This window comes from Heloderma suspectum, chromosome 5, assembly GCF_057233095.1.
Source record: "Heloderma suspectum isolate Gila_16-S chromosome 5, 16-S_ref, whole genome shotgun sequence".
NCBI lineage: Eukaryota > Metazoa > Chordata > Lepidosauria > Squamata > Helodermatidae > Heloderma > Heloderma suspectum.
Genome location: NC_139462.1, coordinates 188,229,474 through 188,244,500, shown reverse-complemented (window position 1 = coordinate 188,244,500; position 15,027 = coordinate 188,229,474). Strand labels below are relative to the sequence as shown.

The 15,027-nt window shown below is 39.8% G+C and overlaps 1 protein-coding gene across 27 annotated transcripts in view; it reads left to right on the top strand.

Moving 5' to 3' along the window:
• PHF14 (PHD finger protein 14) overlaps positions 1 to 15,027 on the top strand; it is a 185,388-nt gene that overhangs the window by 122,492 nt on the left and 47,869 nt on the right. For 12 of the 27 annotated variants that reach the window (XR_014792373.1, XR_014792372.1, XR_014792379.1 and 9 more), the window contains one exon: positions 7,368 to 7,400. The exons of 11 other annotated variants lie outside the window; for them this stretch is intronic. Coding sequence is in view for 10 of the 16 variants with exons in the window: in XM_084858689.1 (XP_084714815.1) it covers positions 7,368 to 7,400 (33 nt within the window). In the remaining 6 variants the exon portion in view is untranslated. Of the gene's footprint in view, positions 1 to 1,339; positions 3,831 to 3,857; positions 4,010 to 7,367; positions 7,401 to 11,623; positions 13,650 to 15,027 lie in introns of those variants that run through there. 4 more of the 27 variants (XR_014792369.1, XR_014792370.1, XM_084858695.1 and 1 more) reach the window with 4 other exon arrangements.

The following is a 15,027-nucleotide window of genomic DNA, read 5'->3' as shown; positions in this document are numbered from 1 at the left end:
AGCCACAAGATTGGTCGGTTTCCAGGAACCAACCTCGGAGCCCACGCTCTGAGGTCAGTTCCCAGAGAACTGCCTCCCTATCCCCTTCCCCTCCACCTCATAGGCGGCGCGGATCGTCTCCATGCTCATAAGAGCAGCATGGAGCGGGGGGAAAGGGACCTTTCATTGCAGCAGGGAGTTCGTAAGTGCCGGTACAACACTTCCTATGTGTCGTCCGGCCTCCCCACCCCGCGCTCCGATGTCCCACAGCTAGACAGCTGAAATTGGCCATCTAGCTATGAATGCAGGGCAGCTGAAGCGCAGAGAAGATCCCCTCCATGCTCCTCCCGCCGTGCGTTGGATAGGCAGCCGCCTCCAAATTCAGAGGCAGACGTCTATCCACATGGGATTGCTCCCAAATTCTTTTAAAAACTACTTAAATGAAGCGTTTGGTCTTTGGGTGAATTAAAATGGATATAGAATTCCAGGCAGCCCTTTAAACTAAAATGGCTTTTCTATAGCATGAATTAAAACGGTCTGTACGTCTTTGAGGACTTATTGCCCAAAAGCAGTACTGCTTGAAAACAGCAGGGCTTTAATATGACAAAACCTTAGATTGTTAACTGGCATTGTTTTCAGCATGGGCCAGTTTAATGGCATTTGAATGAGCAAATAGTACCAGCAAAATTGTCTTATGAGGACTCCTTGTGGTTCTGTTTAGTTACATCAGGGTTTGTTATTTAAAGGTAATGTTTTAGGCATTGAAAAAGCACCTTGTGCAGTTTTGTACTATCCAAATCCAACCTGATGAATAATATTTTGCTTTAAGTGGAAGTTGTTTTACAAGAGCATCGTGACTTCTGTTTTAAAATGCAGCCTTTGGGAACCTATTAAATTACTTTTAATACTTTATGGGTGCTTGTGAGTTTTGCAAATAGCTGGGCTCAATCCAGAGAATATTGTTATCACAAGAACACAAATCTTATTAGGTGAATAAAAGCCAGCGGGGAGGGATGAGGGGGACTCCGCCTATGTCTGTGGATGGGGCACAGCCCTTTCCCAATTAACTGATATGCACTATTCCTGTTTTCCAGCCCACATGGCTCTGTGAAAACTAAGAGTAAAGCCATGCTGGCAACCTTATGTTGCTGTTGAACCTCTCTGGATTGTGGCCTTAGCATAAACTTACTTGCATGTGCACACAGTAAGTTGACTGGGCTGAACCGAAGTCCGTTGAAAAAAGTCTAGGGAAACTTGTCCTGATTGATTCACTCTTTGTCTTATGAATGAATTGCAGACTTCAGTTGCCAACACCGTCAGTTTCTTTCCACCATTGAATCCTATTTTCTCTGTGCCTCAGAAATTCCATTTAGATGCTCAAGCAGTGAAATAGCATTGGCATTTTGGTTCTTGCTGAAACAATTCTCCTTCAGCAGAGAAATCAGATTTGGCAAGTGTCGCACACAAGCGAAAGTGAATGTGTTCTCTTCTGTTTAAAGCACTAGCCTAATATAAATCTTAATATACATTAACAAACAGTATATATTGTATGAACAGTGTTGTACCTAATGTCCTTTTGAATGGAAATGTATATTATTTTTGTCATTCAAGGAAAAGTAAGCAAAGATTAACCATTTCTAGAGACTACCGTGATAGTAAACTTTCCCATAGAAGCATAAGGATAATCACATTCTTTAGTAGTAATAGTGGTCTTTGTATAATATGTACTTATAAACCAAATATTCAGTATTAGTTGTTCATTGATTATCGCCTGTGTCTTGATAAATTTACAAGTAATGTAATTTTTCAGATAAGGGCAAATGCTTTTTATATAGATACAGTAAACACAATTAAAATGTATGTTTTGCTGATATAGACTACTTAACATTTTGTTCATAATATGCCATGCAACTCTCCTGCAGTCCTGTCAAGTTATTTCCACACCAGTGTAACATTCCCATATTACCCTGGCTGTCAAATAATGACAGTGACTTTGCTTCAGGGCACGAGGGCAGCATCTTCTTTGCTAGTAGTAGTTCATTTTTATGGAATGGGTGATACTTACCACAAAGGTCTGACAAGCTTTCTCATCTCAATAGCTTTGCTGGGAAAATGATTTTTTTTATAGTACATGACAAGTGAATATAGCTATTTCTATAACTTTGCCTCCTTTCTTTCAAAACATTACTACTGTGGTTTTACAGAGTGCTAACTTTCAGGGTTGTATCCAGAAAAAGAGGATCCCCAAAAATCAGGCAGAGGAATCTATTGTGCCTCCACCCAATTTTTGGGATCCCCCCTTTCCCCTCAATCACCTACGCCACAACCCATCCCATTCAGCCGGGTCCCTGACTCTCTTGAGAGACATTTCGGAGGGGCAAGGGGCTGCCATGGGAAGGAGAAAACAGCCCCCTTCCCTGCATGTTTTTCTGGATTCAACCCACAGTGTCCTAAAATGGAAAAGCATAGGAAATCCTTGCTGCAAAAGAGACCACGAACTTTATTGCTTACATCTTCCATGCATTTACTGTTAACTGTGTGGAGACATCACAATAATACCTAGCACCCTAACTGCTGACAGGAGGAAACCAACCCAGCCCACCTGTCAAGGGCTCCTTGGAGGGCTCTCTCAGTCTAATCCAGTAGCTAAGTCCAGACGCAGACAAAGGGATTCTTTTCAAAGCTTTATTCTTCTTTTACAACTTACAACTCTACAGGTAGCTACTAGATCTGAGCAGCAGCATCCCTATGCCCTAAGTTGGAACAGTTGGTCCCCGTTTGAAAGGCAGTTACTGGCAGACCCCTGAATATAAGCACTAGGGAGAATCCCTCCCCTTTTCCCTTGGATCCTCTGGGCGCAACCGTTCTTTGAGCGCCAACCGGGCGCTACGCCTCCTTTCCGCGCTCCCCATTTGGCGCCGCTCTCTGCGTCTGCGCCGCGCATCCAACCAGTCTGCTATCGGTGCTGGGTCACTCCCTGGACTGCTTTCTAATCTAGGAATGTTGGTGGGAGGAATCTCTGTCAGCTGCGGGCCCTGGGAAAAAGGGGCGTGCTCCTCTCCCAGGAGCGACTGCTCTTCCTCCGAATCAGAACTACTCTGGGATTCTATGGGCTCGGTGTCCACCCTGACATCACCTTCTGCTACGGCTTGGATTAGCAGATGGCTGGGTTTGTTTCCTTGTGTCAGAACCTAGCCTGCCAATTTTGCTGTGAGGAAGGCAAAAACACAGGTGCTCCAGAAACCTAGTAAAACTCCTTCCCAGATCACTCAACTGGCAGCCGGTGAGAGCCCCAGTAAACAGTAGTATTTCTAACTAAAAGTAAGAAGTGTAGGGAGGGGGGAAAAACAGGGACGGTGCCTTCAACTTGATTAAGCCTCCTTATTGGCCCAAAAGATGAGATAGCAGCAGAAAAATCTGCACTCCCATCTGCCCTTGCTAATTCTGTCTTCCAGCTCACCAGTACTGAGATTGACTGCCCTTGGGGCAATGCATCCCTGCAGGCCATTAGGTCAAATATCAAGCCCACTTTTGGGCAACACTGCTACTATAATCCCCCTCTCTTTCCTCCCCTTTATTGGACGCAAAGGGATAACCCTGCCAGAGGGTGGGAAAGTGTGCTTCTGGGGCTACAACTGCATGAAGCATTAGTCAAGGCAAATGTTATTTTGAGTTCATTGTAGTTGCTAGAAAAGCAAATATGAAGAATGTTACATGTTTCCTAGTGCTCACAAATGCAGTTTACATACGACATTCTTTCACTAAGTTGTTAGAACACATTTAATTGGCCCTCTATTATAAATGGATAAAGATTAGATATTATATGAATTGATCTTTTAAAATATATTTTATTTTTTTAAATTCTCATTTATTCTTAGATTATTTGTTTTAGAAGAACTTAGGCATTCTTGACTTGCTGGATTTTATCCCATTATACTTCAAATCCAACAACTGAACTTGATGGACTGAGAACTGTGATATGCAAACCTTTTAAAAGTGCACCAATTTTTCATCTAGTCAAAATATGCAGGTATGCAGTGACCCCACAGAACACAAATTTTGTGGAATGGTTAAAAAGTAGAATGATAAGAATCTTCTTGTGAATTTATACACTCAAATGCTTTAGTATCAGTTTGATCATATTCTATTAAAATAATATAGAAAAAAGAGAACTATACCCCTTCCTGGATCGGATTGCTTATTCAGTTTTCATATCAAAAAGTAACTTCACATATCCTAACTTGCATTTCCATAAGGTCGAGTCCATATTCTTCTTAGTCAGACAGAAAGAGAAAAGGAGAGCTGTAGGGGTTCCATGGATCAGTTATGTCTATGATCCAGCCCCCTAGCTGCATGTCTTAAGAGCCAAAACATTCCAAGACAAGGTGCCATATTGGTTCCAAGTATCCACCCAGCATTTCCGGAATGCTATGTGCCATGGGCAATGTGCCCTAAATATTTGTGCCGTAAAGGTAAAGTCAAACTTACAAAGAAGATAGTGAGGCACTGGATAGTAAGTATTTCCCCTGATTAAGATAGCATCTCCCCAGAGTTACCTACCTAGGCCTGGCACAACGTGTCCAACTTCTTGTTATCCACTGTTTTTAAATCCGGTTTTAATTACCCTGTGTCACTTTACAAACTTCATTGTCAAGCTTAGATGGGGTAAAGCCTGGAGCCATATTTGGACTATAACAACAAGCAGTGGAGCCTTATTTTGGAATACAGCTTTTAAAATGTATTTGGCCAATTTTATTCCACCTTTCCTGGCTTATGAGGTGTTCAGCCGCCTGACTATTTGTGAAGCCCAAGCTTGTTTAGCTTCAGACAAAACTAGTTTAGGCGTCTTCAGACCATTACCTGTGCATAAAGGATGCCTATTAAAACAAGCAATATCTAATGACTGCAAAGAGAGTTCTTCAGCAGTAGGGTTAAGTGCTAACATGCACAGCCAGGACTGTGGGACATTTCTTAGGGAAAGGCAGCCATCTCCCCCCACCCCGCCCATACCCTCACACTCAAGCCATCTGTGAAGACTGCCCAGTCTGTTCTAGTTCCTGTCAGCTGTGTGCATTGCTGAAGACCATTGGAGGATGAAGCATCCTGCTTACCTAGACTGGGGAATGCTGAAATCATGTCCTTGATCCCTAAAGTTATATTGGTATGTTTTATATAATAATGATTTATACTGTATTTTATTGTGATATTTTCTAATTTTTTTATGTTGCCTTGGATGCCATGCAGAAAGGTAACTGAGAAGTTGTACAGATAAAACCGTAATAAAAATTATACTGTCATTCCTCTTCATAGGACAATTAAAATTTGCTGTAAGTTCTGTGAATGGGAGAATTGTGTCCTGGCTGTTCATAAAATGGGCTGATGAGAAGCTACCACACTTGCTGCACTTGAAGTGATCTCTTTTTACTATATGAAGGGCTGGGTGGTGTTAACCTCTGGTTAGGCATCTGGGTCAATTTCAATATCCTGACTAGCCACAGCCAGATGTCCTCTTGCACAGGGAACCTAGCGTGGTATGGGCCATACACTAGTACTATCTATTGACAGGCCCAACAATATTATACCCAAAACAGTTTTCCTGTTTGATCCATTTCAGGTTCCTACTGTTGAATTCTGTAATTCCAACAGGCTGCCTGGGTGATGTGCAGCACAAGCAAGTTTGAGACTAGGGAAGTTGGTCTACATCACCCTGGGCATTTTGAAAGCATTAATCTGGTATAACCCCCAGAAGCTATTTAAAATATTGTTCCAGGGTTTCAAACTATCTCAAAGTAATGGTTGCAGGAAAGCTCCTAACAATATGCATAGTCATAGAAGAACATTTCATTTTTAACAAACATTAATGTTCTCCTAAGTGACAAGATTGCCACATGTCTTAAGTCCTAGGATGTACAAGGCAGACTATTATCAAAAATTGTTTCTGGCCATTGATGTGAAATTAATGAAATTAAGGGACCTGGTGCCTTAATTTAATTTTGCTGTCGACAGTATGGTCACTTTTTGGAAATCATGCTCAGTAATTCTAGACTAGGGTTGAATCTGATTTAACACTAGTAGAAAAAGAATAAGAGGTTATACTGTTGTGCTAGCAGTTGCGTGTTCTACTGGTGTTTGCAGAAGCACTAGTGGAACAAGTAGCGCAACAAGCGCAAGCAGTGCACAGTGTAATGAAGTTGTAATGAGTTGTGAAAGCACTTGTGCAACTGTTTCAGCTATGACTTGAGCAAGCAGAATCAAAGCATTGGATCTGACACTGGAGGAAGGATGAGAATGGGCTTTCCATAAGCGGTAGAAGCTTTTCACCAGTGGAGTGACACTATTGGGTCCAACCCTTAGTGTTTCTGATTTGGTGTGCCTGAATGGAATCAATGTTTAAGTTAAGATATAGTAACCTCAGAACTGTGCTTTTCAGATTTGACAGAGTAACACATGCGCTGCTTGCATAAGACAAAATTGGAATTATTTCCCATTGGCTTTAGCGATTCAGATGTCTAGATCCCAATGAATAGCAATTACTTAAAAGGCTGGGGCACCAGAGCAAAATATAAATGGAACAAAAGACACTCTTGCCTCACTTTTTGAGATTAATTGGAACCCATTTTACCCTGCCGGTGAGGATGCACAGTAGGAGGAACTCCATAAATTATTGTAACCTAATTGGTAAAGGTCTTTGAAGGGACAAATATTCCTGTCACACAAAATTAGCTTGATCATGTTGGCTTTCTGTGCATTTAGGAATAGAGCAGCATTGTGTCCAGCTTGTTCTCATATTCTGCAGTCAGGTTCAGGGTTTATTCTTAATGAAAGAATATAGACCTTGGACTGTATTGGTCTCCAGAGACAGGGCTCTCTTCCTCCAGCAGCCGACACAGGCACCTACAGAATTGGCATGTCTCATGTTCCTAGCTAAGAGTAATCTATGCTTGTCTCCACACACACACCAACCCAGTACCAAGATGTTTTCCACAGCAACACTTAGCTTTTATTTTGGTTTTTGGAGATTGATTTTGGGGAGATTGAGTTTTGATTTTTTACTGTTCTCTTAGGTGTGTACTTTCTTTTCACATTGGCTGACAAGCAACATCTTCATTCTTTCATGAATCTACTATCTACTACTATATTAAAAACTACTACTTTCATGAATAAATAGTAAAAGTTACTATGGTATATTAGGACAGAGCATTCATTCTCTTCCTGTTATTTTGTCAAATAGTCCTCCACAGTTTTAGGATCTTGATGTTTTGCTTGGAGTTAATAAGTGTGTGTTTACCTCTCTCTCACTGAAATCACTGCAGCTTAAAAATGCTTAACTGCATGTCCTGTGCTTTTCATTTCTACTAACTGCAAAATACCTTATGTGTTAAATATAGGGTGAAGTGGATGGAATGAAAAACAAGTATCAGGTAACTGTTAAAACATGTAAAATCAGATATTATGCAGTTTAAATGATAGTGATTGTTGGCATATATACATTGACTTTAGCATGAATACTTAAATAGCTTTTAAAATAATGCTAATGATTTTGCATTATGGTAGCGTGTGTGTGTGTGTGTGTGTGTGTATATATATATATATATATATTAGGACACAGATCCTTAGGATAATTGTCTGTGCAATGCAGTATGGAGCAAAGTGACAACTGCATTATGCTGCGATGAAACAAGCTTAGCTTTTATTACCAGCACAGGCAGTTACATTTTGCAGTAGAAAGGAGTCTGTTGCAGGGAACAAAAAAGCAATCCGTTGCATGAAACAAAATAGGAAGAGCTGACACAAGACAAGGTGAGCACAGGCCCCTGCCTTCTACACTTAGGTAAAATCTGAGATTTGTGGCTTAAGCCTTTCTGTTGCTCAGATACTGTTGGTCCTTCAAATAGTACCCTAAATCTTTCAGGGAGGCCCTCTGAGGTTCATGAGTGATCTAACGTGTATGCACCAATTATGGCTGGATTCTTGCCCTTTGACAAATGTCCTTAGGAACTGACATCTTATTAACTCGTCAGATCCCAGTCCCACCACCAAACCAGACTGAGTCCCCAAGTGCACTTGTAAGGAGCTCTTTCAACCAAACATAATTCCCTGCACCCCAGAGGTGTATGCCTCCATTTCTGTACAGCTCATGTTACTTGTGGGCTAACTCACAAGCTGGATAGTGCTTTCACTGAAATACATTAATGTTTTAACAGCGTTGCTTATCATTCGTCATACTTTGTCAACTTTAGCTGGGAGCTGTGCTCCTCCATATCCTGTGCTCCAAGAGTTGGGCCAAACTAGGTTTAGACCTGGGTAGGAAACTAGGTTTAGACCTGGGAAGGAAATTGCTACAGGCACATGGCAGATCTCTTTGCACCTGGAGAGAGAGATGAGATCTCTTTTTGGTCCCATAGATTAGAGTTAGAAGTAACCCTGGAGGTCATCTAGTCCAACTCTCTGCTTGATGCAGGATGCAACTATAGCATCTCTGACAGATGAGCAAGGAGCATCTGCTTCAACACCTATAGTAAAGTAGCACTAACCATCTCCCAAGGCAGTCTCTTTCACTGTTGAACAGCTCTCACCTTTAAGAAGCTTCTCCCAATCTTTAGCCGAAATCTGCTTCCTTGTAATTTCCACCCATTGGTTCTAGTCCTGCCCTCTGGAGCAACAGAGAACAAGTCTGCTCCATCTTCTCCATGACAGCCCTTCAGATATTTAAAGACCACTTTCATGTCTCCCCTTTAATTTTCTCTTCTCAATGCCCAGTTCTTTCAACCGTTTCTTGCAGGACTTTGTTTTCAGCTGAAACCAGTATTTTCTGTGCCCAACCATGGTTTTGTGCTGAACAGCATTAGAATAGCCTTCCCCAACCTACCCTCCTCTAGGTTTTGGGACTACAATTCCCATCTGCCCCAGCCAGCATGGTCAGCGATCAGATTCAATATGAGTTACAGTCCGAAAGCAGTACTGGACTGCTTGAACACAACAGGTTATGATGCAGACCATAAGCCTATCAAAATAGGGCTGACCTTGAAAACCAACTCCCAATAACTCACCTGGCTGGGTGTTATACTTTGCTCAGGGCCACAAGCCCTAATCAGCCATAACACTTAGTAAATGAGGTATACCAGACTCAGCAATATCTGGGCCAATCACATTGTTTATTAAAGAGTCTATGGGGTAAAACAGATGGTGAACACTGACCAGTCTCTGTTGTGGTTTTTAAGTATGTATGTACTTTATTAAACAAGCAGGAGTGTTGCCAAGTGATAAATGCAGTTATCAGTAAGCAACTTAGTGTCTGAGTCCTTGCCTTTTGAAAAATACGCTTTTCTATATGAAACGTGATTAAATAATGTTCTGATTATGTTAGGGTTCAAGAACCATTACCTATCCTTCTGCTGAATGAGAGAGTTAAGAAAAAGCAAGTCCCTACGTACCAATGAAGAAATTCATAATTAAAATAGCTTGTACCATGACCTATACACCAAATATTCTTGCCTCTTTTGGAAAGCAACAAATTCCTAACAAAGGAAAGAGCAAAATGCTGCATATTATACAAGGATATTGGCTGAATAGCTGGCAAGTGCATATTGCAGTTGCCTTTAAGTAGAGTACTTAGAAAAATGAAATGGCATAGTTTCCCATTTTTGTTAATCAAGCAGACTAAACAAAACAATACAATGAGTACCCAGTGCCATAAAGTGAATGCCAAATAAAACCAATGAGGAAATTATTATTGCACTTGATTCATAACTTTGCAGATAAACTCCTCATAAAATTATTTTGTACTAGAAAAATCCAGGAGCATTTTGTAGACTTCAGGTATCAAAACAGAAGTGAGGAATGTTTATTTCTGCTTTAAAATATAATCTGTACTGTCTTCCAAAAGAAAATGTTGTGTTTGTCTCTCAAAAGGAACTATCTTGTTTTACCATTTACATGATAAATGGAAATCAGAATTATGCATTCTTAAAATAATTTCCATCTTCTGCCCCATGAAATCCGACTCTGTGCAAATGGTTCCTGTTTGGAAAGTGAACGTCATTGGAAGCCCTATAAATGTAACATTAGCTCTTTTCTGCATGTTCATTTCATCTTTCTGCATCTCTTTTTAAGCCACTGACATAATTGTGGGCTGCCTCTTCCAGTTCAGAGGCTACGAGTTTAACATAGCATTGGAATGTGAAGAAACTGAATTAGAATATGAGACTCTTTGAATAAGCCTAGTGTCGGCACATGGCATCTTCTGGTAGTTGCCAGGGCTGTAGTGACAGCCCTGGGCCCCCTTTGCTGGGTAGCTGGGACCCACCCTTCAGCTGCCATTTTCATTTCCCACAGTTCCCTGGAATAAAACTACATCGGAGGAATTGGGGGAGGGAAATTAAAATGGCAGCTCCAAGTTGTTCCTAATCTCAACAGTGCTGCCCACTGCCAGGTAAACCTGCTGGGGCCCACTGATGTAGGTGAAGACTCACCAGAAAGCACTTTCCTAGGGCTCCCTTATGCCTAGGGCTCCCTCAAGCCTGCAGCTATCCCTGCTTTCAGATCTTACTCTACTGAGTATGTAGAAAACTCCAAATGGATAAAGCTGTTTTTAGTCAGGATTTCTGGTCAACAGGCCCTCAATGAAAAATGAAGGATGATGGGCCAGGTTTTACCCATTTTCCCATATGGACTATCCTTTGCCACAACTTCCACCCTCCACACAAATTGGGAATTGGGAAGGCCTCCAGTTCCTGTTCTCTATTATAAATTTTTCTGATTATTTCTAACATCCTGATCCAAATTTTCATTTTTGATATTCACCCCAGAACATATATCACACAATGTCAAAGTTTTTACTGTATACCCTTTCATCTTGAGTTGCTTCATAAAACGTATAGCATCTTTGGCCAGTAGTCCTTCTTTGCTATTGTACCATAGTTAAAGAAGCCAATTCTTTCATGATGGTTACACCTTTATAGCCTTTCATGTATCAAGTTTGATAGCTAGAAAATGCATTTAGATAGACTTCTTTAATCTAATTGACTTGCTTGTAAGATTCTTTAGACAATATGTGTTTAAATTAGTGTACTAATAATTAAGGTCTCATGCTGACAATAGAATTATAAGCAAATTTGCCAACAAATTGTAGTTCACCATTACTACTTTCTATTAACATCCTGTAATTGCAAAGTTTGGTTATTATTTACTTAATTACAAGAACCCATATTGACTTTAATAGAATAAGACTATTGGAAAAATAGATATGGCTCTTTCACTTTGAATCCTCCTCATAAACTGTTAATAGCTGCAAAACTTCGTACTTGCTAAAATATATACAACATTAATGGTTGTTTCAAATGTAGACCCTTTCAGAAGTGAAATATTTGGGGAAAGTATAGTTGGAGATGAATGTGTGTGATGCGGGTTTCCAAACGTTTAGGTCTCAGAAAGCATACCACAAGCAATTGTCCACCATGCCTTGGAAAATGATATATTAAAATGTTTTAAAGACTTCATTTACATTATTTAAAAAATAAAGAAATAACATTTGTCATTGTGTACATTTTTAATGTGTCGGTGTGGAAATTTGGTTGGCTTTGTTTGAAAAGCATCTGTCATGCTTTAGTATTAGTGATTCACTGCCTTTGTCTGGTATTTAAAGCAGCGGTGGGATGATGGAGAATGAAAGAAGGATCTGGAGATCATCAGTAAAGACTAACTTGGTATGGGAGAGGAGCTAGTATTGCAATGTCTCTTGTGCTACTGCCTGCAGGGGGAACATGCCATGGCACTGTAACTCCCATGGGGCTGTAATCCCTGGCAAGTTGTCTGGAAGCAGCAACAAATTGGAGTTGGAAGCAAAGATGACTTTACCATACCTTCTCATAATCACTTTACCATTGTCTGACTTCTGTTTGCAAGTTGTATTGTGTAGTGCCTGACAGCCGGTTATTTTTAAAGGATTTTTTTTTAAATCTTAATGCCATCTTACTGATGTATAATGGACCATGCCAGGAAAGAGATTGTAGCAGATAAGACTAGATCGTGTCCTCCAAACAACAGTGTAGCTACAGAGTTAGGATACTATTATTCCAGGAGTATTTGGTAACTTCTGATGTCAATGCACTAACAATCCGTTTCTAAAAGGAATAATCAAGAACATGTAATATAATCAACACTTTAAATAAAGAAAAATGAAACCTAACAGCAGGAAGAAATGACCAAATGAATGGCCTTGCTTTATTTGTACAGAAGTAAGTCATGTGTGTTATATCCAAATAAAAGGTGTGATTTAAAATCAAAATAGATTCCTCATGTCCTTCTTGCCACTGAAACGCTTGGTGATTTAGCAGTTGATTTAATGTTCAGGCCTCTGTGACTTAAAGAGCTGTACGTAGTAAGTGGGTATCTTCTTTTGTACCATATTCCTAAATGTTGCTAATTCTGCCCTGTTCATTTAGTTATTTCACATTATAGCTTTCTACTACCACACAATGGTTTTTTAGTCACTCCATGATGTTTGTGGAGTTTTGCTTTGTATATTCTAATGCTTTGATCTTAATAATCTGCCACTTATTAAAGCAGATTATGAATGTTTCCTGTGTAAAGCGTCATTTTATTTGAGAGTGAGTGGGGAGTAGCAATAAAATTCCTTTTTATCAAAGTGCTTTTTCATATAGCGCTAAATGTATTATCAGTTTATCTGTGCAAAATTTAACTTTTCATAATGATGTTAGGTGGTAGTATTCAAATTTGAGCTTTGCATTTGAGAATGAAGAATAAAGTGAACAACATTTAATATCTTATTTGCAAAAGACAGCTGGGGATGTCTGGTTTGTGCTATCAGCTACTGTCAGTGTGTGCAGAAAAGAAAAGAAACACTGATTACATGTCTTTTATAATTCTTCCTCTTAAAAGTTTCTTCCTTCTTAAAAGTTCTTTCACAAATAGTTATCATGTGAATATAATTTTAAGTGCATTATAATTGACTTTCCCAAGAGATTGCACAAATATTTTGTGATTTTGTAGCTGGCTTTAAAATATCTTCTCTAAATCCTGAAGACGTACATTGCATTGTTAAATTTAATTGCTGCTAGAATTTATCTCTGGCTCTTCACTAAACATATCTTTGGTAAAGGATGAAAGTGATTATGTGGTTCAGTGGTTTGAAAACTCCTTTGGGTATGTTTGGAGAGTCTTGCATATTTTGCATCTTCTGCCTTGAAAACTTTATATGCAACGAACAGTATCAATAACTACACTGGTTGCAGAAGCTTTGTAATATTTACCTACCAGAAGCTATTTGCTTAACTGCTGCTTCCTTAAAATATAACTTGAGTAGCAGATTGAAGCAACAAGTGTTTCAACAACAATGGGTTTACAAACTGCATACATTAAATAGCACAAGTCATTTACTAAATGTATTTAAATTACTTTAGCATAACAGGAGCAATTTGCTTTAACTGATTTGGACTAGTACTTCAAACTTCAAGAACTTTTAAATGGACTTCAGGCTGTAAATACTTGAGCTTTCACTAAGAGTTCATTACCCAGAAAAATCAAAGTAATATATAGTCTGCATTTTGTACTGTAGCTATTGTAGATGTTCAGTAACATTTTTAAATGGTGGAAAGGGTCTAAAAATAATGGTTGATATGTAGTAAAAAAAAAAACCCTATATACTAATGGCGAGTGCTATCCCTATGTAGACAAAATACCACCATGCATGCATAAGAGGGATGTATGATCAAGCTTGGAGGGACTCCAGAGTTTCCAGAAGTATACAGAAACTTTTGGGGGGAAAACCTAAGGAGGAAGAACCCGAAACAGCGCATTGAGAACTGAGCATCCTCAGTGGGAACAGAATGCTGATTGACTGGGGGGTGGGGGTATAGAAAACTGTGGGGTGGGGAAATGGGATGGAGTATACCAGAAGAGATCATGGCTGCCTGGCTGGAACTTTGAACAGGAGTACTCCACACTGCAATATTTTGTTGTAAGTCCCACTTGTAATTTAGATAATACAGTTGTACAACATCTAAAAAGGTCTCAACATTGCTTCTGTAGAAATATTAAATATGTTTCATGCAGCAAACGAGCTCAGTGGTTGGTGATAAGACCAGAAAAATGCCATAATCACAATAGGTTAGTTAAGTATAGAGCCTTCAAAGTATGCTTTTGTGTGATGTGGATACAAAAGAAGAACAAGGGGGGGGGGGGCAAAGCAGCCAAATAAGTCCACTAAGATGCTCATAACAATAGATTAGAGAATGTATTGAAAAAGGTATAACATTACTACAGATAAGACCAGGACATGAGAATAAGAGTTTGGGATGATGGAAGAAAATCTGGTTTTAAATTGTATTAGGAAAACGAGCTTATGTAATGGAGTGCATATGGAAAAGCACCAAGTTAAAATGGGAAGTAGACAACAGTGATTGTCAAAGATTTGCTCAGTGATAAAAAAAAGAGGAGAAAGATGAGATGTCTGAAATTATAGAATTGTAGATAAAATAAGAGTTGTAATGTCTTAGACGTTTCTGAAGGCATTGCCACTTCTTTGTGGCCTCTATTCAGTCCTGCACATATGGGCTACAGTATGGAACCATCTTATATTCTAGCTCATTTGTGTCCCTTTCCTCAGGTAGAACATTTTTGTTCTGTATGCAGAATCAAAGGAGGCAGGTGCCTGCTATCACCAACAGACAGGCACTCCAGCAGATAAAGATGGCTTGCCTAGTCCTTCAAAAAGCTGCCTATGGCTTCTGTAGATTAAAGAGCTTGTTGGGCCATGGCCATTGGAGCCCCCAGAGGGATACAATTCCTACTACCCCATACATTTTTGCACCAGCTTCTGTGGCTCCTATGAATCAAAAAGGCCCATAACGTGTGATACAGGGAAACAAAATACCCTGACCTGGAAGCAAGTATCCCATTATTATGTTGGGCAGATCCCCAGATACCTTACCTTACCATAGTGACTCATAGAATTGGGCCATTATCAGGGTACCATTTATGGAAACAGTTTCTGTTTTGTGTCTGGAGTACAATGCTATCCTTGAACAG